Below are 25008 nucleotides of genomic sequence, written 5' to 3' on the forward strand. Positions count from 1 at the left end.
CTCCAGCCTAGGTTATTCTGACCATGCCCAGTTTAGTGTGTGCCCTGCCTCAAGATGAAGGAGGATGTGGGTATCATAATCAGACTAGGGTTGGGGTTAGGATCATTGAAGGTAGAGCTATGCAAAGGCAGTTACTGACAGTAGCAGGTTAGACTAAAAGGGATTAGATAAGAGGGGAGTGGTTCTCCCATTGTTTTAATAATCAACCTGATACTATAAAGTATATTCTTTACAATTGTCTCTGAAATTTTTCTCTGAGACCAGGATTCAAGATAGTTTCAATATTTACCTAATGCTCATCAGAAAATACATGGTATTTATATTTTAAATGTATTTTTTTTAAAGATTTATTTTATTTATACAAGAACCGGGGTACAGGCCAGATGCGCAGGCTGGTGAGAGGATTCACCATAGACAGAGCAGGGAACAGAACGGGCAGACTGACGAAATACACTGCTGAGGGGAGCAGCGGGTGAGACAGGGGAGGTCTGCTTGCCATGTGGGTTGCTACTAGGCCGGCAGGGTGGAAGCGGCATTGCGGAAGCTGCGGACACCTTCACAGTGCTGCACTCAGCCGCTTGCGCCACCAGGAAAGCCCCTTAAATGTATTTTTTAAAAAGATTTATTTATGCATACAAGAACTGGGGTACAGGCCAGAAGGGTGAGAGGATTCACCAGAGACAGTGTGGAGAGCAAATCAGGCAGACCAACAGAAATACACGGCTGAGGGGAGCAGCAGGCGAGTCAGAAGTCTGCTGCGCCTTGTGGGTTGCTCCCTGGCTGGGGATCGAAGTCATGCTGCAGCGGCTGCGGACAGCTTCATAGGCTGAGTCCCAAACCCCTGCGCCACCAGGGAGGCCCTACATTTTAAATGCATTTACTTATATTTAATGGCCTCATTGCCAAGTTTCTATTTCATTATAAGTTTTCAAAAATAAATTAAAAAATCAAAATTCAATAAATTTGTTTAATAAAATTTTTTTAATTATATTTTTTATTTTATATATTTTTTACATCATTCTTCATTTTTACAATGTGTGCGTTCTCAATTCCGGTATAGTCCCTGTGAAATTCCCACCACCAATTCACCCATGTACTATCACCATAGTCTCTTGTGCTGGTCCCATCCCTGGTTTGATCCTACTCTCTTCTCCCCTGCTGCAGAATGTCTCTGGTTTATAGTTGCTTGTTGATTTTGATTTTTTTCACTTTATTATAATTTTTTTCAGAAAATAAATTTTTAAAATGGGAACATTATTTTAGCAGAATGTAAATAAGTTTCATGGACCAGCAAAGGAATTGCTCTGCTAGTCTTCCTGAATCATTTCTTCCTATTGAACTATGGCTGAGGATGCTTATCCTTCAAATAGATGGGCAATTAGGTGGTGATGAGTATTTTGGATGTTTTACATATAGAAAATATTTCTCACATTTGCTTAATTTGCATACTAGCCTAAAATTGCATTGGCAATAATACAAATGGACTTCAGTTTTCCATTGAGCAATATGAAACCAAACTGACAGGGAGTATAGTGATTATAAGAAAATTGAAGAAAATGAAAATTAGTGGATTTTCTCTTTGGAGTAAATATCCTGAATAGCATTATGAGAAATATCTCAGTGCTTATTCTAGCTCTGCCACAGCTAGCTGTGGGACTCTGGGAAAGTCACAAACTATAATATTTAGGCCTCAGTTTCTTCATCTTTAAAGTAAAAGGTCAAAATGGAAGATTTAAACATACTTTTCTCAAAAACTGATAGATTAAATAAGAAAAAAATTAGGGACATGTAAAATTTTAATAAAACAGGAAAGTTAAGCTCAAACATCAAAATGATACTCTACCTTCAACAATTAGAGAATACATATATTTTCCAAGCACAATTGAGTTTATCATAAAAGTTGAACACACAGACCACAGAGACTCAACAAATATATATGAATTACAGAGCAGTAAAATCATAAAGCAACAACTAAACATAGACCAAAAGGCTCACATATAGTTAGAAACTTAAAAAGATGCTATAATTAATTCAGGGTCAAAGAGAAAAGGGCAATGTGCTAGAAAATGCCCCTGGAATTTACTAAACTTAGTTGGAAAAACTTCAAGATGTAGATATTAGGGAAAGTCTTTTGGATAAAGCAAAATTCGTGAATTAATAAGAAATTTACCAATTTCTGTTCCTTTTCTCCCTAACAAACTTTCTCTTAAAAAAAAAAAAAACACACACAACAAAATTTACCATGTACTAACACAGATCAGGAAATTGAATTAGATAATCCCTAAGGTTCCTTGTAGTCTGAACATTTTGTCGTTCTTACATTGATGTATAAGCTTTCCCTAGTATGATGTTATATGCAAACTTGTGAAGTATAATGGTGAAGAAAACAAAACAATGTAAACTGCAACATTAACAATTTATAAATATTTGCTATTATGTGGAGAGGAACAAATGACTAGCTAAGGATGGAGAAAGAGAGAGAGACAGACAGTTGATGGTGTAGTATCATCTCCAGCTGCTTTTCTTTTTTTTTCAGGCTGGACGGCAACTGGAAGCTGAGCAGGCCTACAAGTACACGCTGAAGGTATGATGCAGATGCCTCTGCTCTTTGTACTGTATTGAGGTTGGAAACTTGGGAGGAAGGTGCTGACTAAATTCTGGACTTTGTAGCATTTTAAGATGTGAATTATTTTTCTCAAGGCTTTTACTACCTTTGTCATTATCATAGGGCTGCTGGTTTGGGAATGATAATGTACATATTACCTTGGGGGGATCTGTATTTCAAAACATCTTTACTTAAAAAAAAAAAAAAACAGGCAGAAGGCAAGATTTGGCTTGCCTACTTGTCTCGAAATACAGTGCCTTAAACAAATTAATAGTTTTATTTTACTCAGCTAAAGTAAATTTCATGGTAGCTAACACAGCTCCTTAATGTCATCAAAGATCCAACCTTTCTGCTTTTCTGCTCTACCACTCATAGCATACAGTTCCTACCCCTTCTAGTTGCAAGGCAGTGGAGTTGTAACCACCATATCAATGTTTTATCACAATAAAGAACAAAGGGGCTGTGCTAGCTACTTCACCTCTCTTTAAAGAGCAATTACTTTAGCTTATATTTTATTGGCCACAATTGGTCATAAGATTACCCCTAGCTTCAAAAGCAGAAAATGTGGCTTGTTGCCCTGAAAAAATAATGAAGATTTTGTTGGTTAGAGAGAGAGTGGGTATTGAGTAGATGTCTCTACTACACATCTAGACTCTAAAATTAAATTCAGACTAAGGTCTTTGATTCTCATGTATTTAATCCCTTTCTGTCATTTGCCAGTGGGACTATTATATATTAGTCAGGATATGTTGGGTGAAAATATGTTGGGTGAACTCTTTTAAAAATAAACATCATTAAAATTATTTCACACACAAAAAAAAGCACAAAGATTAGAGGGAAGTGAGTGGTTCTCCCATTTGTGAGTGTTCATACCGTTTGGTGAATTTTCATTAAAGTGAACATGTCCTTGTAACCAGCACATATTACAAGGTCTTTTAATGGAGTTAACAAGTAGAGCATATAAGAAGACTGAATTCCATCCATAGAAACTATGTTGTTTAGCTGTGGCCCCATGAATGTATATCAGACATTATGTGTGTCCTTCCCTTCCTTCTCTCATGCAGCTGAAATTGAAAGATGCAGCTCTGCTTGAAGAGATCCATATGGTACAGGAGGCAGTTGGCTTTGGAAATCCGTCTTTTTGACATCTTTCCATTTGAAGAATTTTCTGTGTGGAATTTTGAAGTCCTGTCCTTAAATTAAAAACCATGAAATATGAGACTTGGGATGGAGAACAAAAGAATCTTTACCATAAACAGAAACTCATTCCTTTCTGGTGATGGGTTCAGAAACCCTATGTCCAACGGCTGTATTACTGGACATTTTACTAATTGACAGTAAACTGAATGACAATAAAAAAAATGGAGGAGGTCATATGTGGTTCATCAGTGTGGTTTGGGAGTTAATTAAGGTGTATTTACATATAGGTAAGAATATAATTACAGGGCCTTCTAGTGGCATAGGAGTTAGGTCTCAGTGCTATTACCGCTAGGAACTAAGTTCCATCCCCAGCCAGGGAGCTAGCCTACATGTGGTACAGCAGACCTTTCCTGTTTCCCCCACTGCTCCCCTCAGCAGTGTCCTTCAGTAGTAGATCTGCCTGTTCTGCTCTCCACTCTTTCTCTGGTGAATCTTCTCATCTCTGGATTGGCTGTGGGGCCCACCTCTCTCAGCCTGTGGAAAAACCTGTGGAAAAGCTCTGGGTTACTCAGTCTCTTGATTTACCTCATTAAGGATATTTTAAATTGAAGTCAGTTCCAGGATAATGAGAATTAAGAATGATTTTATTACCTCCATTACCTCAATCCTCTCACCACCCCCCCACACCCCAGTTCTTCTATGCATAAATAACTTTAAAAAAAAAAAAATAATATGGGCCTCCCCGGTGGCGCAGCGGTTGAGCGCTGGGTTGCGAAGCTGCTCGCGGCCTCTGCGGCGCTGGTTCGATCCCTGGCTGCTCCCCGGCCACCGGAGGAGGGTCCCGCATGGCGCGCAGACCTCTTCCTGCCGCCCGCTGCTCCCCTCAGCAGTGTACTTCGGTCCTTCTGCCTGCTCTGCTCCCCGCTCTGGCTGTGGTGAATTCTCTCACCCTCCCGCGCTTCTGACTGTACCCAGTGCATGTATAAACAAAACAAACAAACAAATAAATAAATAAAACATGCCTCTATAAAAAAAATAATTACAATTAAGGTATAGTGGATTCATCATTATAATGATAAGATGAAAACTTATACTATCACTATCCCTCCTAGAAGAAATCAATTGCTGAGATCCCTGACCAGGTTCATTCACTGGAACTTGGAAAGTAAGGCCTCATTTTCTAAGGTGGGTGGTCATAAAGGAAGGCTGCAATGCTGGATCACTGGATTAGGGCAAAAAAGCATATTAGTTATGGCCAGACCATTTAGCTCTAACGGTGAACAAAGAGACTGAACAGGGCTTTGCTTAGGATGGAGGGACTGACGCCCAGCAAGCACGGTTATTTTTACGGATGTAAACCACAAGGGATCCAAGGACCATGCTTCACCCGTTCTCCTGGATCACTGCAAAGCAAAAGAGAAATAAAGGCTACCCCTCCTTTAAAAGAGGAGATGTAGAGAACAGAAAGGTGAGAGACATATTAGCAAACACACCAGATAAATCTACATTCATTCATAGTTCTCTAGTCTCTACCCTAATGCTATTTCCTTTACGAAGTTCTTACCGTGACACCCAGGAAGTGTCAGATTCGCCTTTTCCTCTACTGCCCCAAGTCTGTGTGTGATACTCAAGTATAACACTATCATCTCCCCATCAGCCTCGCCGGCCAGAGATCCGCCCTCGCATTTTTGCGTTCTCAGCGCTGCGCAAAATAAGTTTGCGGAAAGGATGGGTTTGTGGAGAACCTCAGCATTTCCCTGAGCCGCTCCCGGGAGTCTCCCAGTACTCTACTCCGGAGGGGACTCGCATTGCTACCCCAAGTACACACAAGCTGCAGCGCCCGGCTTCTCCGGCCGCGGAAGGCCCCAGCGGCCTCACTGAGTCGCAGCGTGGGAACGCAGTGGCGGGAAGCGGAAGGGGCGGGGCGAGTGGATAGTCACTTCCGGCGCCGAGGCCCCTGTCGTAGCAGTGGGTTTAGGGTGAGCGGGCTGAGGTGCGCGGTTCCGCAACGTTGCACCTCTGTCTGGGCTCTCCCCACTCCCTTGTCCCCTGCCCCCTCCGCCCAACCGAGGCCGTAGAGCCGACTCGTGGGGGGCCGCAGGATTCCCCGAAGGGCGGCCAGCGGCTCACCGGCCCCCGAGCGCGCCTGCGGCACCATGGTCCAGCTTAGTGAGTGAGGGGCGCCCCGATACCTCGGGCGGTCGCGGGCTGGCGGGACCAGGCGTTCTAGGCGAGCTGCAGGCGACCCGACCGTGAAACAGCCACGCTGTATACCACCCTTAACTCTTTTCTCAGTTTTTTCCCTTAATACTCGGGGAAACGCTGAGATGAAATGATGCTCACTTTATAGTTGAGGCAACTGAGGCTTGGAATTGGTCACAGAGCAGACGAGTGCTGAATGAATTGGGGATGAGAAAGATGTCATTTCGAAATGGAATGCCTAAGAGTGTCACAAGGAAAGATGGTATCTAAGCCAGGTTGACTAGAGTTGGTTGGAAGTTAGGACATTTCAATGGAAGAAAGGGATTGTTTTGTATGCCTTTTTGTCCTTTTGTGCTCTTGATTCTTGTATTTTAACCATTGATGTCACTACAGCTTCTCTCCTCTGCAAGGCTTATCGAGGAGGCCACTTAACCATCCGCCTCACCTTGGGTGGCTGTACCAACCGACCATTCTACCGCATAGTGGCTGCTCACAACAAGTGTCCCAGGGACGGCCGTTTCGTGGAGCAGCTGGGCTCTTATGATCCACTGCCCAACACTCACGGAGAGAAACTCGTTGCTCTCAACATAGAACGGATCCGGCATTGGATTGGCTGTGGGGCCCATCTCTCTAAGCCTGTGGAAAAGCTTCTGGGTAACTCAGCTCTTGCTTTTACCTCATTAAGGATATTTTAAATTCAAGTCAGTTCCAAGATAATGAGAATGGTTTTATTACCTCCAGGCTGCTTAGACCTGGAGTGAGAGCTGAAGTTGTGATGTAAATGCCATTTTGAATCTGGAGACGCTTATTGTGGATTCCTTTATGAAACCTTTTTTTGGGTGACTGGAATTTTATGTTAAAGATGGGAATAGTGTGTTTTCAATGGCCATTTGTCATTTATTTGTTTTCAATTAAGGAAATTTGTAAGTAAACAACATCCATTGTCTCCTTGCAGTAAAAAGAGGGGAGGGAGTTGAAGGAAAATGTAGGCAGTTGATAGACGACAGAGTTTGACTTGTTTGAAGCTTGTTTTAAGCTCATGCTCAGGTCAGGTTGTGTTAGACCTGAGTTCTGTGGGGCTCAGTTCCCAGGGAAACACTGACACTGTCCTAAAATGAGTAAGAATTTGTTGCTTTTAGGTCTTTCTGGCTTTTTTCCTCTGCATCCCATGATGATCACAAATGCTGAGAGATTGCGACGGAAGCGTGCCCGTGAAGTCCTTTTGGCGTCTCAGAAAACAGATGCAGAAGCTACAGAAACAAAAGCCAACTGACTTTAGTTGAGCATAGTAGTGGGAACAAGGTCAGCGTCTTCTTAAAACACTTGTGCAGCGCTCTTAATTTCATTAGACTTAGAGATTAATAAACAGACTTTTCTGAGTTACTTATACTTTTAGGGCCTGGCCTGCTCTGTTCTTGTTTGATGTGGAGCTAGATCTACGTACTAATTGGCCTTTTCAGGCCTCGTTTTAGGAAAAACAGCAGCTGTGTGGTGGGGTGGACTTTTGGGTTGGGCCCTGTGTCTCTTGGACAACTTTTACATTCTGCTGCCTTCCAAGACGTTCCTGATTCAAAGCCCCCAACCAGCATGTCTGTGACCCATCCAAGTAATTCCTTCCTTAATCATTTATGATCTCCAAATCAGCTCAAGAGCATAGTTACTTATTTTTGTAACTGCAGATTTATATTGTCTTGATTGACACAATCTCAAATTTACAAAGGTAGATTTGTTATTACTTTTGGGCTATAATAATATACTTTTTAAGGATGAGAATATGGGAGAAAGTTAGTATATCTAGATAATTGCTCTTTATTTGTAAGTTACTGTGAAAGTAGGTAAGAGATTCAAGGTGAGAACTTAAGGCTAAGTTCTAATGGTTTTAATATTGGGCAGAGGTGAGATTCATTTAGACCCCAAGGTGCCTAGCTGGAGAGCTTTTTTCAACATATTTTGTAGTGGGGCCTGGGAAAGACAGGGACATAACAATGAGGGATTTTTCAAAACTCCACTTTAAAAAGTCAGTGATAGAATTGGGTTTAGGTATAATGAGTTTGGTAATATAAGTGACTGGTTTTGCAAAAGACAAACAAAAAGCAACATCTGTTCCACCAGAACTACAGAATCCTTCAACCACAAGCATGGTTTATATGGTTTTAGGGTACATTCTGCTTAACACATATTTCAAATTCTGGTGTAATGCTCGGATATAGGAAATTCATATTTTAATGTAAAAACTTAATTTCTGGGTTTTATATTGTGAGGACAATTACCAGCCACCTGAAATTCTGGGGTCATCAAGATTCCCCCAAGGTTTTCACTGGTTGGCCTCAATTTTCTTAGAGACTGAAGGCCAAGAAGTGATTTTACCTGGATTGAACTTGCATCTGGGGAAAAAATGCTTCGAAAACCACAGGAACTCTGGTAAACTTTGAGAGTTTGAGATCCTTTGAGAATAGCTTAGGAGAAGATGATGTTGAAAAGTATTGACCTTTGAGGGGAACTGATAAGGCATGAATTAAGGTGTTATTTTGAGCTACTAACTTTTGCCAACTTAGGTATCCACTTTGTGCCCCAAGGTATCCTTCGTCTGATATCTTTGTACACTCTACCTGTCTGAGCTCATCCTGTCCTGCATTTCCAAAGTTTTCCCTACTCTTTACTTTAGATCTCCAGGCCCAGATTTCTCACCATGTCCTGGATGATTGCATCCAAACCGAAACCCACATGCTCAGCCAGCTATGCACTTTACAAAACTTTGGGGTTAGGGTGAGGGGAGAGCTTTTCTTCAGCAACGTAAAATTTAACCTTTAGGTTGAGCCATGTCGAATGTTGATGCTATACCCTTTTTATTTTTAACTTAAAAAACATCAAACTATAGGTTCAATCTACTAGGTGGCTGTTATATAAATAAACTGCGTTGGGCAACGGGGGAAGAGAGGCGCCAGGTTTGCAGAGTAAGGGGAGGACTGCCGCGGAGAGAGTAAGTGGTATACCGCACCCGGGACACCTTTTGGGGACCCGCCTCCCCAAAAGGAGGATCCCGCGCCCGCTGAGGCCAGGGAGGTGGGTTCCACGTTCTCTTTAGTTTACGCGTTCGCCAGTCTGGCCACGCCTCGTTTTGCAGCCGCCGTAAAGTGCGGGCTTCGGTCACGCCCCTTCCGGCGCCTCTTGTGACGGAGGCGCCCGGGGCTTTTTGCGCGGGAAAGGGAAGCGGTTCCGAGCGCTGCCTGGTGCGGCTAGACCCGGCTGTTTTCCCCGAGGCCGCGGCCCGCTGCGCCCCTCTGCTGGCCATGGGGCTGCTGGAGCTGTGCGAGGAAGTGTTCGGCACCGCAGACCTTTACCGAGTTCTGGGCGTGCGGCGCGAGGCCTCGGACGCCGAGGTCCGACGCGGCTACCACAAGGTGTCCCTGCAGGTGCACCCGGACCGGGTGGACGAGGGAGACAAGGAGGAGGCCACCCGCCGCTTCCAGGTGGGCAGATCCCCGCTCCGCGGCGGACCGGTCGCTTGTTTCTCTCGGTCTCCTGGCCACCTGGCCCCGACCAGGGGAATGCGCTGACCCCGCCCGGCGTCTTCTAATGTTTATTTCTCACGGTTCAGGGACAGGCTCAGGGGTAACTTTTGGATGCTTCCCCCTCCCCGCAGATTCTCGGAAAAGCGTATTCAGTTCTGAGTGACAAAGAACAGAGAGCAGTGTACGATGAGCAGGGAACAGTGGACGAGGACTCTGATGTGCTAAACCAGGATCGGGACTGGGAAGCGTATTGGAGGCTACTCTTTAAAAAGGTAGAGGTCCCTGGAGATTTGTGACTATTCCCGTTACTTATTCAGCATGTTTACTGAATACTCCCAAGACCTTGTATTTTGTGTTTTGTAGGAGTGAGAAATTGGACGTCCAAACACAAATACAAAGGTATTCCTCAGGGGATATATGTGTGTACTCAATACTATATGTATTTAGTTGACTATATAGAGCGAGCATATACACTCTACGTATACACTATATGAGTAAATTTATAATTACTAAACAATGTCCTTATTTATAGTGTGTATTTGCTTGTGCGCGCACGTGCACACATACACACACTCTCACACACTCAAATGGGTCTGTATTTTGCCACTGATGTAATTGTGGAAAGGGGGCATTTAGTTTTTCTCAATTTGTACTTTATTTTACATATTCAAATGTAAGTTTTGAACGCCTTTCTGGTTCTCTTCCCACCACACAAAACTTTACTTAAATTTTCCTGGTCCATAGTTTAATGTTTGTGAACGTTGGACTAGGGAGGACTTTGGGAAGTTTTGGCATAGAAAATTTTCTTCCTTGCAACAGTTTCAATCCAACCAACTGTTACATTTGGGGAGAACATTCCAACACCTCAATTTAGTTTTACTAGTTAACTTTTCATTTAAAATAAAATTCTCAAAGCATCTCTTATTTATTCAGATATCTCTAGAGGACATTCAAGCTTTCGAAAAAACATACAAAGGTTCTGAAGAAGAGTTAAATGATATTAAACAGGCCTATCTGGACTTCAAGGGTGATATGGATCAAGTCATGGAGTCTGTACTGTGTGTGCAGTATACAGATGAACCCAGGATAAGGAACATTATTCAGCAAGCCATTGATGCCGGAGAGGTCCCATCCTTTAATGCCTTTGTCAGAGAATCAAAACAAAAGATGAATGCAAGGAAAAGGAGGGTAAGATTTTGAATGCTCTTTATTATTTGTATCTTGCCTGCTTTCAAGAAGAATTTAAGGATAGTAATAATAATGGAAATATATACAAAACTACCGAAATATAAACAAAGGTTAGCTTATTATATGATTTTCATCTAATAAAATGAGCAAACCAGCTCATCAGGTGAAACGTGTTTCCTAATATGTTGTGCTCAGGATTTTACTATGTGAATTGTTTAAATAATTAGTCATCTTAAAGTAACACTGAAATTTTCTCATACGGACCAATTCTTGTGGTTCTGCTCAGGCATTTGTCAGGAGATAAAATAATGGAGTCCAGATATCTAGGCTAGACTGTTTCTCTCTTTGAGGCAACAGAGAGGGTGACAGAGGCTGTGTATTGTTACTACAGGTTCCTGTACCCTTCCCTGGATTGATTCTTAAGTTGGACACAAAACACACATTTTTAAAAAGTTTATTTTGATGAAAGGGTCTTTCCACACATACTTTCAGCAACACTTTTGTGCAAAATCAAGAATTGTGACCTTTGTGCCGATATTAAACTGAAATTGATGGGCACAGTGATTATGATGGGAGAGGAGCTTAGGGATAGCTGGAGTTCTGGGAGGGAGTACATGAAAGGTAGCAAAACTGTGCTGCTGGTCTTTTGGGAAAGTTACATTGAACTGTTAAGGAAGTAACCATTGTTTTCAGTCTGGATTTCATAATGAGGGCTTCAGACAATACAAAATTTTAGATCTTTGGTAGGTGCCTCAGGTAGATACCTTATTTTGTATGGCTTACTTGGGGTAGGTCTGTTGTTTTTATATAGTAGAGACAATAGAAACCTGACTGTGTACATTTATTTATTAAGGTTTATTTATTTATGCATACAAGAGCTGGGATGCAGGCCAGGGACGCTGGGGTTGGAGGGGGTGTATGTGAGAAGATTCACTAGAGACAGTTGGGAGCAGAACAGGCAGACCGACTGAAATACACTGCTGAGGGGAGCAGTGGGTGAGATGGGAAAGGTCCGCTGTGCCATGTGGGTCACCTCCCTGGCCAGGGATCGAACCTGTGCTGTAGTGGCTGTGGACAGCTTCATAGTGCTGCATCTTAACCCCTTGTGCCATCAGAGGGTCCCCAAGTGTGTGTGTGTGTGTGTGTGTGAATTTAAAAGACCTGTTTTACCTAGATAAAAGGTCATGTTATCTCTGCTCTGCTTAATTGAGAAGGTGAATGCATACCAAAGATTATTTAGACTCACAGCCTACATCTGTTTAGATTCAGAGCTGACAGTTAATCTTGAATTGGTAATCGTTGTCTCAGGTGAAACTGAGTGCAACTGGGTTCAGTAATAAGCTATTAGCTTGTGAAACTTCCCTTGAGTACGGGGGAGAGGGAAATAGTTTTGAGAGACACAAGCAAACTTGGGAGAGGCGCACAGTATTTAAAGAAACAATATGAGGAGTCCAAGTACAATGGAAATTATATCTCTTTATTGGAATGACAAGGTCCAAATGTATCATCATTCCTATTACGAGTATTCATGTTACTTAGAAAATTCACTGAGGCTTGGGGCCTCTAGGCCTTTGTTAGAGGCCCCAAGGTATTCTGACAGTATTTTGGAAACTTTGCCCTGGGGAAATTTGGCATAAGAGAGTGGCTTTGAAAATGGTAAGAAAAGTCAAAACTGAATTTATTAGGGTTTCTTCTGACTCTCAAAAGAAATTTTAAATCAGGGTTGCTCTAAAGGCTGCCATGTAGTAAATTGGGTTTTTAGAGGAGGAATTTCAGGTGCTTCTCTTCTTGGTAACATTTTTTAGGGCATCCTTGGTTAAGTAACCTTTCCTAGTTCTAACATCTTGTTTTCCTGCCTATCACCATGTGGTTTATGACTCCCAAACTACTTGCTACTGCTAGCAAGTAGAAATGGGAGAAACATAGAAATACTTACTGGAATCAGAGGATCTACTGCTTGCTCTCAGTAATGTTGTCTTTTAATGACTGATATGTGTGTAATTTTATTCTTTTCATGTATATAATCCTTAAAAGGGTCTTACAATAGATTTTTTTTGGCAGATGAGGGTATGGTTTTAGCATTTGCTAGGTTGCCATAGAGACTCACATGCATTTCTGTTTCAGGCTCAGGAAGAAGCTAAAGAAGCAGAATTGAGCAGGAAGGAGTTGGGGCTTGATGAAGGAGTAGATAACTTGAAAGCAGTCATTCAGGTAAACTTAGCAGCTTTTCTGTGAAGGTTGATGCCATTTCTTCTATGTTCTGATTCCTACTGCTGCTGTTTTCTTTGGAGTATACATATGATGTTATGGACATTTTCTTTACTTCTCAGTCATTATTCACATACTTTATATTTATCCTTTTAAAATGTACAATTCGATGGTTTCTAATATATTCATTAAGTTGTACAACTATCAGCACTAATTCCAAAACATTTTTATGGCCCTAAAAAGAAATTCCTTGCCCATTAACAGTCATTCCCCATTTTCTCTTTCCACTGGTCCCTGGCAAACACTAAGGTCTTTGTGTTTCTACAGATAGTCTTGTGTTTCTGAAATCTGGTGTTTTAACTTCTCAAACAGAGTAGACAAAAGGATCGGCAAAAGGAAATGGACAGTTTTCTGGCTCAGATGGAAGCAAAGTACTGCAAACCTTCCAAACGAGGAGGGAAAAAAACAACCGTCAAGAGAGAAAAGAAATAATGGAATTTTTCTTCAAAAGTCTTTAGGTGTTAATTGGTACCACTGTAGACAAGGTGCAGTAAAAATGTGAAGACAAACATCGACCCAACCCTTGCGAAAAGTCTTTCTAGCCTAAATTATTTAGATTGACTATAAACCAAGCAGAATCTCTCAACTTGATTTTAGTATCCTAGAAATTCCCTGACATTCTATGAGGTCTTCATATGAAAGAATTCAGTGGTGGTAGTTGGGGGAAGGGGGTATGTGGTGTGCTTCCTGATAGCACTTGCTTCTATGGATTTTTTCTACACTGATCTCTATTTAGAATGTAGGTCTGTCCATACAGCCTTTAGTGGTTGTCATTTTGCCACAGAGGAGGAAGCTACAGAATATTCAGAGTAATGTGCATGTTTATTGGAAAAAAATTTTACCTAATAGATTACCTTCAATGAACTTGCTGGACATTTACTAAATACTAGTCTGTTTTCTTTCCATCTTAATGATCTTGAATAGACCTTCTCTCCTTTATGTTTTACTTAAACCAGATTTTGTACTCTTTGCTTAAATATAGAAGAAATACATGTTTAGGGTCACTTCAGGCGTCTTTGTAAGAATTATATATTATTAAATAAGTAAAGCAATTGCTAAGTTCTGGGGACTTCTAAAATGATCATACAGGGTCTTTTAAAATATGATCTAGAAAAAAATATGGTATTTACTGTAGCAAATTAAATGTCTTAATCAGTGTTATAGTAGATAGCCCCAGTTTAAGTATCATAAAGAGATGGATGTTGTAGCCTTGGCTATACCTGTGTTTCACTGAGTCTGTCTGAACTTGTTTTCTTATCATAAAAGGGTGAGGGGGTGGGCTAAATACTTCTTAGAAGCCCCTTCCCACCCAACTCTAACTTTGAAAGGGAAGCCATCTTGATCCAGTGGTTTGTTACAATGCACTCATGTTTTTGATTTGTGAGAATAATACAGAATTTCACTTATATTAGTTAAGTTTGTATGTATTCATTATAATATTTGGAAGTTTTTTTTTTAAGGGACTTTCAATTTAAAATGTGACTTGTAGACTAATATATTCAATACCACGTGAATAAAACAAGTCTGTTACTGAACTTTATCATAATTTATCTCATAAATATGTAACACATTTTCAGTTTATAATTACAAGTTAAATATTCTTTAATTGTATTAAAATATTTTAATAGCATTAGAACACTTTGATATAATTAAAAAATTACCCTAATTTATGATCATTTAAATTTATCCACTCTGAAGATTAACAATATGATTAAAATAAGTATGATCATCAAAATTGAAATTCAGTGAAATTTAAATGAAATAAATTTAAGTCATAGTTAAAACCATTGCTGTATTCATGAGTGCACACAAGGAAAGGTCCATGGTAAAATTAGAAAAATGGATTAATTGCCAGGGTTTCTCAAATTCTGAGTACTTGTATCTTGCTTGGTCACTAATAGAGTCTAACTTATTTTTTAATTGACTGACTTAGAGCTATAATGACAAAATTTCTCAAGGTAAATTTCCTATGGTGGGGTATGGGGGATGGGAATGACCAATAAAATACTTTAGGAATAAGTGTAACCTGATATTAAGCAGGCATTGTGAGCTTGAGCTGTCCCATCTGAAAAAAAATATGATTATATATATATACTCTGCATCAATGCTCAACATTTATGTCTTTAGTTACCCTTTCCCTGTCTTTGAGATTGAACATCTAATGAGAAAGTTTTAGGAATGACATCTATTTGATGAATAGTTCAGATTTTTGGCAGCATTACCTCCCCAAAATGACTTAAAAATGAGTACTGATTTTCCAGAAATTAATACACATAGAAGTATTCCAAAGCCAGGGATGATGTTATAGAAGTCAGTTACTGCTTTTTTGTATGTATGTGTAGTCTCATAGAATCCTACAGTAATTGAACTGATCATTGTTAACAGACAACATGAGCAGTGATTTGGGGGTAATTACTCATTTGTTACATCTTTTGGTACAAATTTTACTGTCTAGTAGGATAGGCTGACTTATGCTGAAAGAAGACAGTAATTGAAAATCAAAAACAGTACCCATATCTTTGGCAGATATTCTGGTTTTTCTCCTCAGTTAGTGGTACCAAAATAACTCTTCATGAAGGTGGTTTCAAGTTGTCTCTTATATACAAGCTCCACATCACAAGATGACTGAACACTGATACATGAAATTTTCCCAGACATTGCCTGTAGCGAAGCAGCGTCTTCTCATTTGCCCTGTGGTCCGTACCTGGTTCTAGAGACTGGTCCAGTTCTGTTTTGAGATTTTGTAGACCCATGTAACTGAGGACCTATCAGACAAAGATGATACCATATAATAACAGTAGACACTGTAGAGTTGGTAATAATCACCAGTTCATATCTAAGGACTTTTTTGCTACAGTTATCAATTGGCTTTAAATTTGGAGACTGGTACTAAGAAGTAAAGTATATATTTTCCAAGGCAATAAAAAAACCATCCTTGCATATTTTATCATGTTAAAAGAAATCTATATTAATATATGGAAAGAGTAACCTTTCAGAGAAGAGTTCACTAATTAAAAAGGGCTAAGATGTCTGTTTCACTTATCTGTCATACTACTTATACCTGACCATTAAAGTGGCCAAATATAGGGCCTCCCCTGGTGGTACAGTGGTTGAGCGCTGGGCTGCGAGGCTGCCCGCAGCCTCTGCAGCGCCGGTTCGTTCCCTGGTCACCGGCGAGGGTCCCACAAAATAAATAAATAATAAATAAAAATAACATGGCCAAATATAATAATTAGCTCTGAGGCTGTATTGCTTCTCCACAGAGGTCTGATCTAAGAACAGAAGCCCCTGAGAGTATTCAAAAGGTGGGCAATGGCTACTAGGGACTTAGAGAATTCACTAGGTCTACAGAGATGGATGGAGGGATTACTTTTTTAGTAATTAGTACTTGATTAGTCTCATTAACAGAAAACATTTTCACTGCTCATACTTCTAAGTTTCACCTGCAACATGAAAATGACCCTGGTGGTGGAAGAAGACAATTATAGGAAGAATTAAGACATCCTTAGATTTTTTTTCTATCATTCCTATGAAAACAGTACCTAATGAGACAGAACCAAACTCAAAAAGTCATGATATTTTCAATTTTCTTTTTTTACCCTTGGCCTATCAGGTTAACTGACAAAAGCAGTTTAATCCATAGCAATATGAAATTAAACTACATAATAAAACCCATGCAGTGTTTGAATGTTACAAAAATGACTTCTCTCACTTAAATTTTTTAGCTTAAAAAAAAAATCATGGGCCTCCCCTGGTGGCGCAGCGGTTGAGCGCAGGGCTGCGAGGCTGCCCGCAGCCTCTGCAGCACCGGTTCGTTTCCTGGCCGCGGGCAAGGGTCCCACCAAAAAAAATAAAAAATAAAAAAAAAATAAATCATGCACTGCATAATGATGTTTCTGTCAATGACAGACCACATATACAACAGAGGCCCCTAGATACAGCCTAGGTGTATAGTAGGCTATACGTAAATATACTTTGTGTAAATATACTCTGATGTTCACACAACAGAATTGCTTAATGATGCATTTCTCAGAATATAACCCTGTTAAGTATACTGCTTACTTTGTTAGAGTGACTAGGGGTTAATTTACATAGTATTGTGAGACAACAGAAACCTGGAACTTTTTGACCCTGAGCAATAGAGCTCCTACTTTTCATGTTCCATTTTCCAAAATGAATTTGAGGTGATTTATAAAATGTATGTATTATAAAATAAACAATATCTGGAGTTAGGGAAAATAAGCATAGAAAAATGTAATACAAAGGCAGGGTCCTAACATAGTCATCTAGCACTAAATAAGAGCCTGGTCCCACCTGTCCCTGCAGATCCCCTACCAGGTCGGTCCTGATAAGGATACTCAACAGCATGTGAACGATGATACTGTGTATCTGGCTGAAAAAAAAAAAGAAACTTTTCTTACAATGGAAAGCCTCCCAAAGGATAATAATACATTACTAGATTTCATTGTCTGAAATAAGACAACAATGTAAATGGTATCCATCTTTAATCTGAGGGACAAATTGTCTGCATATACTCCATTGAATTCCAAATAGAAAATCCTGGGGGCCTGCCTGGTGGCACAAGGGGTTAAGCACTGCACTATGAAGCGATCCATAGCCTCTGCAGCATGAGTTCGATCCCCTGCCGGCCAGGGAGCAACCCACATGGCGCAGCAGACTTGTCCCATCTCGCCCGCTGCTCCCCTCCAGCAGTGTATTTCAGTCAGTCTGCCTGTTCTATTCCCCACTCTGTCTCTGGTGAATCCTCTCACCCTCCCACACATCTGGCCTGTACCCCAGCTCTTATATGCATAAATAATTTTTTTTTAAAGATTTTTGTTTATACAAGAACTGGGGTACAGGTCAGAGGTGCGGGAGCGTCCGAGAATTCACCAGAGGCAGAGCGGGAGCAGAACAGGTAGACAACCGAAATACACTGCTAAGGGTAGCAGTGGGCAAGGCAGGAGAGGTCTGCCACACCGTGTGGGTTTCTCCCTGGCCGTCCGGAAATTGAACCCGTGCTGAAGAGGCTGTGGACAGCTTCACAGCACGACCCTCAACCTGTTGTGCCACTGGGGAGGCCCATAAATAAATCTTTTAAAAAAAAATCCCAAGCCAGAGACCTATAAAATCATCTGTTATTTGTCAAAAATTGCAAGTTATACAACTTAATATGACTTAATAATCTTATCAAGGGAATTTTATCCAGTTTCTCTTAACATGCTATTTAAAACAATAGAACAAAGCCTTATCAGCAACATTGAAATATCCATGACTGTGCCACCATATTTGAAATGTGACACTCAATATGAGACTCAAACATTTCAAAATTACCTTAAGAAATTTAAAGATTTTAAGATATTTGAAGTATTTGAAGACACATATGTGAAAAAACAGCTATCGTGCCATCTTGTTAGTACTGCTAAAATAAACATCCCCTTTTCTCAGCTCCCTGTCAGCTTTAGAATCAAGAGACTTGAATTATTTTCTGATGAAGCCTCACAGTCTTGATCCAGGGTCAGTAAACTTATTTTTTATAGCGGACCAGATAGAAAATATTTTAGGTTTTGTGATACCTATGATCATCACTGCAACTATTCAGTTTTGCTGTTGTAGGGAGAAAGTAGCTGAAGACAGTACATAAATGAATGAATGCATTTACAAGAACAGGCAGCATGCTCAATGGCCTATGAACTGTAGCCTGCTGACTCCTAGATGAGAACACCTAGGAGCAGCATGCCTCCTAGCAGTCCCAGGCCCAGTCTCAGATCTAGTGGGTTTTTTTTTTTAAATAAGATTTATTTTTTTTATTTATTTATGCCAGGGTGTAAGCCAGAGGGGGAGGGGGGAGGTTAGAGGATTCACCAGAGACAGAGTCGGGAGAAGAACAGGCAGATCCACTGAAATACACTGCTGAGGAGAGTAGTGAGTGAGCCAGGAGAGGTCTGCTGTGCAATGTGGGTTAGCTCCCTGGCTGGAGATTAACTCATACCACAGTGGCTGGTGATAGCTTGATAGCACTGAGACTTTAACCCCTGCACCATCAGGGAGGCCCTCAGATCTAATGTTCTTAGAAACATCTACTAGTTCATCTTCCTTTTTATGACAGTAAGTTGGGAAAGAAATAGCTAAAGTAGGAATTTTTCACTTTTGTTATTATAAACATCTGAAAGAGAAGAGACTTTGTTTTTTTTTTGTTTTTTTTTTGTTTTTTTTTTAATGGGAAGGAACTTTAATAAAAACTAGGAAACAATACAGGTAAGGCAAAGAGTCTAGTTTCTAAATGAAGCACCCAAAGTTACCCGTCCCCTAGTGGGTAAAACTCCATCCATATGGGATTGGCCCAGAGCAAGGCCCCAAAGCCTGCCACAAGTCTAAAGCATCTTCCAGTGGGGACCCACAGAAAAGAGTCAGAAACAACCAAACAAGCCCGGAAGGAAAAGAGCAAAATCAACATCAAGATAAAAGCTGCCATTGTCACCTCCCCATGGGTCTCACCCACATCTGTGTCACCCCATCCACCACCAAAAGACAAGCGCAGTTTCTTCACGTGTCTCTAGGCTCCATGTGCCTCCTCCAGGTCTCCTGGCTCCATCCTGCTTCCTTCCTCAGTCTCTTCTTCTGCTTCTCCTCTTCCTGCTCAGCTCCACCCTCCCTTGGGTGGGGCAGGGAACCTCCCCCTTTCCTGGGGACCACCCTGTTACAGTTTCATCAAGCAATATTTACCTTTACTATGTGAGGTGCACTCAATATTTATACTGAAAGAGAAGAGACTTTGAAATGCTGTATTCCTAAGACAGCCAAAAAATTAAATAGTTGATAATCTAACTGTATAATATAATCACCAAACATTGCTTAATAAATGCTGCATCAAATTAGGGTGGATCCTAACTCCAATAACTAGTCTAAGAGAGAAATTTGAACATGAAGACACACAGGAGAGAAGGCCATTGTGAAGACAGAGGCAAAGATTGGAATCATGAAGCTGGAAGCCAAGGAATACCAAGGATTGTTGGCAACCACCCCAAGCTGGGAAGAGGCACAAAAGGATTCTAATTTAGAGCCTGCAGCAGGAGCATGGTTCTACTGACACCTTGATTTTGGACTTTGAGCCTCTGGAACTAAGAGAATTTATTTCTGTTGTCACAGCTGCCCAGTTTGTGTTAATTTGTTATAGCAGCTCTAGGAAACGGATAAACTATCCCATTCATATTATTCTCACAACTTTTCTAGTGGAGGAAAGATTGTACAGTGCTTTACAATGATACAGTTTAAGGGTTACGAGTTTGATAAATGAGCTATAAATACCACCATTCTGAAAACTGGTGTTGGTTGTGGGGTCCCAGAGGACTGAGCAGGAAGTGTGGCCCCACTCACTTCCCCAGGCTCTCCAAGCACTCTTGCCACAAAGTAGATGAGCTGGGGCTAAGGTCCTGGCCTATAAGTGGGTTGAGTCAGCACATGATCTCCAATCTCCCAACCAGGATTTTTTTATTGCTTAAAAGTAAAAGGGCTAGTAAATTCACATCTGATGGTAGGCAATGTCAGCATTTTAAACAATTGAAAAAATGAAATTCCTAACTCATCTACCACTTAAGTCACTTTTTTTTTTTAAAGATTTATTTTCATTTATATAAGAACTGGCGTAGAGGCCAGATGCGCGGGAAGGTGAGAGGATTCACCAGAGAAAGTTCAGTCACATTTTTAACTCTGTAAGCAGAGGGTTAGAGAATGAAGTTAGGCTGATCTGATACATGTTGGGGTTTAATATTTTTTGGTTGCTGTCAGAAATATCTAAACTTTTAAGTAGTTTAGAACTTGTCATTTTTATATGTGTTTTACAGGCAAATTGAAAGAATGAGTGGCAGGGACTGGCATAATTTCGGTGAAGTGTACTTGCCAATACCTGTTGTTATAACCTCAATTTTTATTCTTGGAGTTGATTAAACCATTATATCTGAAAGTCTGCCATACTAGGTTGTTTTTTTTTTTTTTTTTTTTTTTTTGTCTCTTATTTTTCCCCATCTGGCAAGACCATTAGAAGGAGGTATGTCACTCTACCAAAAATGACTGAGTTGTGTTGGGCCTGGAGAAAAAGTCAGGTAAGAGGAGCTTCTCCTGGGGCTGCTGATGGTTAGGCTCATCCACTGCTGCGCTTCGAGCTCGATTGGTATCACCATGGGTTTTCTGCAGAGAAGACAAAGATTGCAAAAACAGTTAATTTATAGCGGGAGCTGTGCCCTTACCTACTAGGTATGGTAACTGCAAGCTAAGCAGCTCCAATTCCATTGTTACAAATTTAGAATTCAGGTTGTACTTTTGACCAAGAACAATATAAATCGAGCAAGAGCACGGATTCTGCAGAATTACTGCCCATAAGGTTTCATAAGTACATGGAAAGGCAATATGAAAGAGACATACCATCTGCCTTTGTGACCCCACAGTGCTCAAGTGTTCTACTTCAGCTGTGCCAATAGGTGGCAGCAGATTATTTCGACTCAGAGGCATTGGTGAGGGAGAAGAGAGCGAGTCGGCTGCCACTGGACTGCAGATCCCACCAGCAAACACCAACAAGATATAAGAAAGCATAATAGAAGCAAACTGATTAGAAATCAAATAAATGAACAGAAAGCTTTAAGCTGCCTATATTTTTAAGAGAATTTTGGAAAATTGTTTTGGGCTTCATAGTTTTTGATATTTTATTGAAACTGGGCAGAGCAGAAGCTGACCCTTTCACAAGAGAACTAGAATAAAATACTTTTCCCTCTGTTATGTATTTCTCCTCTAATTTTGGATTTGTAATTTCACATCTGATGGAATTTTCCACTGTTCTGGGCCTTCTGGTTGTCCTCACTAATAACTGTAATTTCCAAGTATTCATTTTCTTCCATGGGATTTGGAGTAGCTTGCAGTATTACTCGTACCCAAGGCAATAACTGAAACTGAGTGATACTTACTGGTCCCAGAAAATAACAAATTATTTGTCCCCTTTGAAAAAAAGCAGTCAGAGGAATGAGAGATTATATTCTTCAAAACCACTCATTCCCAAATGAATAAATCAGTGGCTGTATTAGTATAGATACAGCTACATTACAGAAAAATACAGTAATACATGTTTAACTGAGAAGATGAATTCCAAAGTTATAGCCTAATTATCTCATACCCTTGGTAATAACCTTAGAAGTCACCCATCCTAAGATGTTTTGTGATTCAACAACTAATGAAAGAATTTCATACAAAAATTGACTCCCAGGTATTTGCAGTGTTTAGTAAATGAAAGGTAGGTAAAGGAAAATGAATATTCTTTGTGGTATTTCCTAAGAAATGCTAAGGGCTATTTCCACTGCTGTATAAGCTAAGATCTATGAATTTATCAATGTGATATTTACAAAGTTTTTGTCATCAGTGGAATAAGTAGATCCCAAATGACTCAAAATATTAAAGGAGAATTAACTTACTTTAGGGTAAATTTCACTGAGCATGTTCCCACTAAGGAAAATGTTTAATAAATTACATATATCTCTTATTCCTTTAGTAAGTCCCACTGAAGTATCTAGCCAGCATTTTATTTATAGAAATGTAATTCCAACTAAACCTATACAGTATCTGTATTACATTAAAATTTAACCCTTTTTTTCTGAGTGGATTTAAATCAATGTCATAAGGATATGTAAAGATTATTTTCTAGGTATAGATTGCAAAATCTAGAAACTATGCTTTTGAAACCTACACTCGGGATCCTCTGAGGATTTCGTCCATAGGTCTTGGTGTTCCAGCGCGTGAATGGCTTGTGCTGATGGGATGAAGGGTACGTGGTGGGGGATTTCGTCTCCTGCCGGACTGCACTGTATATGACAGAGATGACGTACTAAGCTCCAGGGCTCGATTTGACCAATTTCGAGTTGAAAGGATGGTACTGGACCCAGGCCTCAAAAGTAGCTTGTCATCAAGATCTCTAGTGGCCAAATCAGAAAACACAATGAAATCAAGATTGGTCTATACAGAGAGACATGACTCAGCGTGAAAAGCCTTAGATTTCAAAATACATTCAAGGTAGAGAAAAGCCGAAGTAAAAACTATTGAATAAGTAACATACTTTCTAGAAATCTTATAATCTAGCTGAGGCATGGGGCTTAAGAAAAGATTATCATTTTACTCATTCACATAGTTTACTAGAATGGAGATTGCAGTCACCAGTGAAGACTAATAAGGTTATCTACTTCAAAGGGCTTTCAAAAGTTTACTCAAATTCCTATCTTATTTGAGGCATTGTTTTGTGCTGCAGGAATATCTCCAGGAAGACTTAGTTGAAAGAAGAATGTGGTTTTTTGGAGCAGTGCGGCATTGGTGTGATCGCCCCTCCCCATTTGCAGAGATTAAAGTACTGAGCTAGTTGGAGACTGCAGAGCGGTGGGGGTTTGGGTTTCTTGGATAGCTGGGAGCAGGCAAAGGTCCAGAGCCTTCTGTTGCCCAGGCAGCAGGATAGCAGTAGATCCCTATTTGTATAAACTGAAATGCAACATTTTCTCTAATTACCCTGGTAAATAAAATACCATACCTAGTTCAGGAGCTTTTAGTAACTTAAACTGTGCCTCCAGGTGGGAGGGTAGGGAGTTTAACCCTACCCTAGGAGAGAGAGTATTTGCCCATCAAAATGTTGGGAAAGACAAAGAATAATGTTCTGCTATGTACTCTTGGCTTTCAGTAAATTCCTCAGTGTTTCAGAGCACTTTGGTGTCCTCTGGTGCAAAATGACCTTCAGTGTTTGGAGATTTTTTAGTGTTCCTGTTGCCTTAACTTTTCACATACCTTTTCTTTACAGGCCCTAACTGCTTTCTAATTACCAAAGGTTTAGGCCTTCGCTGTTCTCATATTTTGTTTTCTGGACTACTCATAATTCTGGATTTGATAATCTAGATCCTCCAAATCTGACCTCTTCCCTTTTTCCAGTGAGAGAACCTTTCATTATAAACTCAGCACACCCAAACCAAACACCTTTTCACCCTAAGTAAGCTTCCTCAGAGTGTGAAATCATATAGTTGACTTTGATTCCTCTATTTCTTTTTTTTTTTTTAAGATTTATTTATTGATTGTTTGATTGATACATACATACAAGTACTGGGTACAGTCAGAAGCGCGGGAGGGTGAGAGAATTCACCAGAGCCAGAGCAGGGAGCAGAGCAGGCAGAAGGACCGAAGTACACTGCTGAGGGGAGCAGTGGGCGGCAGGAGAGGTCTGCACGCCATGTGGGATCCTCCTCCGATGGCCGGGGAGCAGCCGGGGATTGAACCGGCACTGCAGAGGCTGCGGGCAGCTTCGCAACCCAGTGCTCAACCACTGCGCCACCGGAGAGGCCTGATTCCTCTATTTCTATAGAATTTCATTTCTCTCATATCTCCACAAATATTTCATTCCTTTCCTGTCCTTTGCTATAACTTGAGTACAGACCCTTAGTAGCTCATGCTTGAACTCTTGGATTAAATTCCTGAGCTTCAGTTCTTTGTGCTTCTATCTGATCTATGTTCCACTCCTGTGAAATTGTTCAGATTCCTCATTTAAATATATATACTTCTCAAACTGAAACTCATATATTGCTGGTGGGAGTGTAAAGTGATAAAACTACTTTGGAAAGTTAACATGTTTTCTTACAAAACTGGATATACACATACCTATTTTCTGACATTTCTAGATATCAACCCAATATAAATGGGACCATAGGGTCCATAAAAAAGATCTGTGCAAGAATACTTATAATGACTTTATGCTTAAAAACCCCAATCTGGAAACAACCCAAGTGTTCATTAGCAGAAGGATGGATAAACATATTGTGGAGTGTTCTTAAAATAGATTATTATCTGGCAATAAAAGAGTAGGTACCAGGCAACAATATGGAAACAACAGAATGGCACGGCCTAGTGCTAACCTTCACTCCTTTCATAGAACATCAGAGGACATTCAACTTCCCCACTAATCACCACAGTCTTTTTTATCATCAGAAATCTATTGCCTGAAACATTCAAGTTCTAACTTATTTCCTATCCTACTATAGGAAAATGGTCTACTTTCTCCTCTAAATATTTTGTATTTCCCTT

General features: G+C 40.4%; 4 protein-coding genes across 6 annotated transcripts in view; 3 read left to right on the top strand and 1 right to left on the bottom strand.

Moving 5' to 3' along the window:
* CFAP70 (cilia and flagella associated protein 70) overlaps positions 1–3750 on the top strand; it is a gene marked incomplete at both ends in the record, with an annotated part of 62875 nt that extends 59125 nt beyond the window's left edge. For all 3 annotated transcript variants that reach the window (XM_084245274.1, XM_084245273.1, XM_084245272.1), the window contains 2 exons: positions 2537–2584; positions 3670–3750. In XM_084245274.1, the coding sequence (XP_084101400.1) occupies positions 2537–2584; positions 3670–3750 (129 nt within the window). The remainder of the gene's footprint in view (positions 1–2536; positions 2585–3669) is intronic.
* Positions 3751–5901: 2151 nt separating this feature from the next.
* Positions 5902–7220, top strand: MRPS16 (mitochondrial ribosomal protein S16; the record flags this gene model as incomplete). The annotated part of the gene is made up of 3 exons (XM_084245442.1): positions 5902–5914; positions 6341–6601; positions 7087–7220. 3 exons carry the CDS (start codon positions 5902–5904, stop codon positions 7218–7220), a joined length of 408 nt encoding a protein of 135 aa, XP_084101568.1.
* A 2017-nt stretch (positions 7221–9237) lies between these two features.
* On the top strand, positions 9238–13347 carry DNAJC9 (DnaJ heat shock protein family (Hsp40) member C9; the record flags this gene model as incomplete). Its single annotated transcript, XM_084244618.1, has 5 exons — positions 9238–9417; positions 9591–9731; positions 10393–10647; positions 12772–12858; positions 13228–13347. The coding sequence occupies 5 exons, from the start codon at positions 9238–9240 to the stop codon at positions 13345–13347; spliced, it is 783 nt and encodes a 260-aa protein (XP_084100744.1).
* Positions 13348–15597: 2250 nt separating this feature from the next.
* The window catches only part of FAM149B1 (family with sequence similarity 149 member B1), a gene marked incomplete at its 3' end in the record, with an annotated part of 28915 nt that continues 19504 nt past the window's right edge, over positions 15598–25008 (bottom strand). The window contains exons 10-14 of the mRNA XM_084244904.1: positions 22646–22870; positions 21337–21460; positions 20977–21102; positions 17230–17308; positions 15598–15680 (exon numbers count right to left, since the gene is read on the bottom strand). Coding sequence (XP_084101030.1) covers positions 15598–15680; positions 17230–17308; positions 20977–21102; positions 21337–21460; positions 22646–22870 — 637 coding nt within the window. The remainder of the gene's footprint in view (positions 15681–17229; positions 17309–20976; positions 21103–21336; positions 21461–22645; positions 22871–25008) is intronic.

The sequence above is a fragment of the Talpa europaea genome (genome assembly GCF_964194135.1).
Source record: "Talpa europaea genome assembly, chromosome: 10".
NCBI lineage: Eukaryota > Metazoa > Chordata > Mammalia > Eulipotyphla > Talpidae > Talpa > Talpa europaea.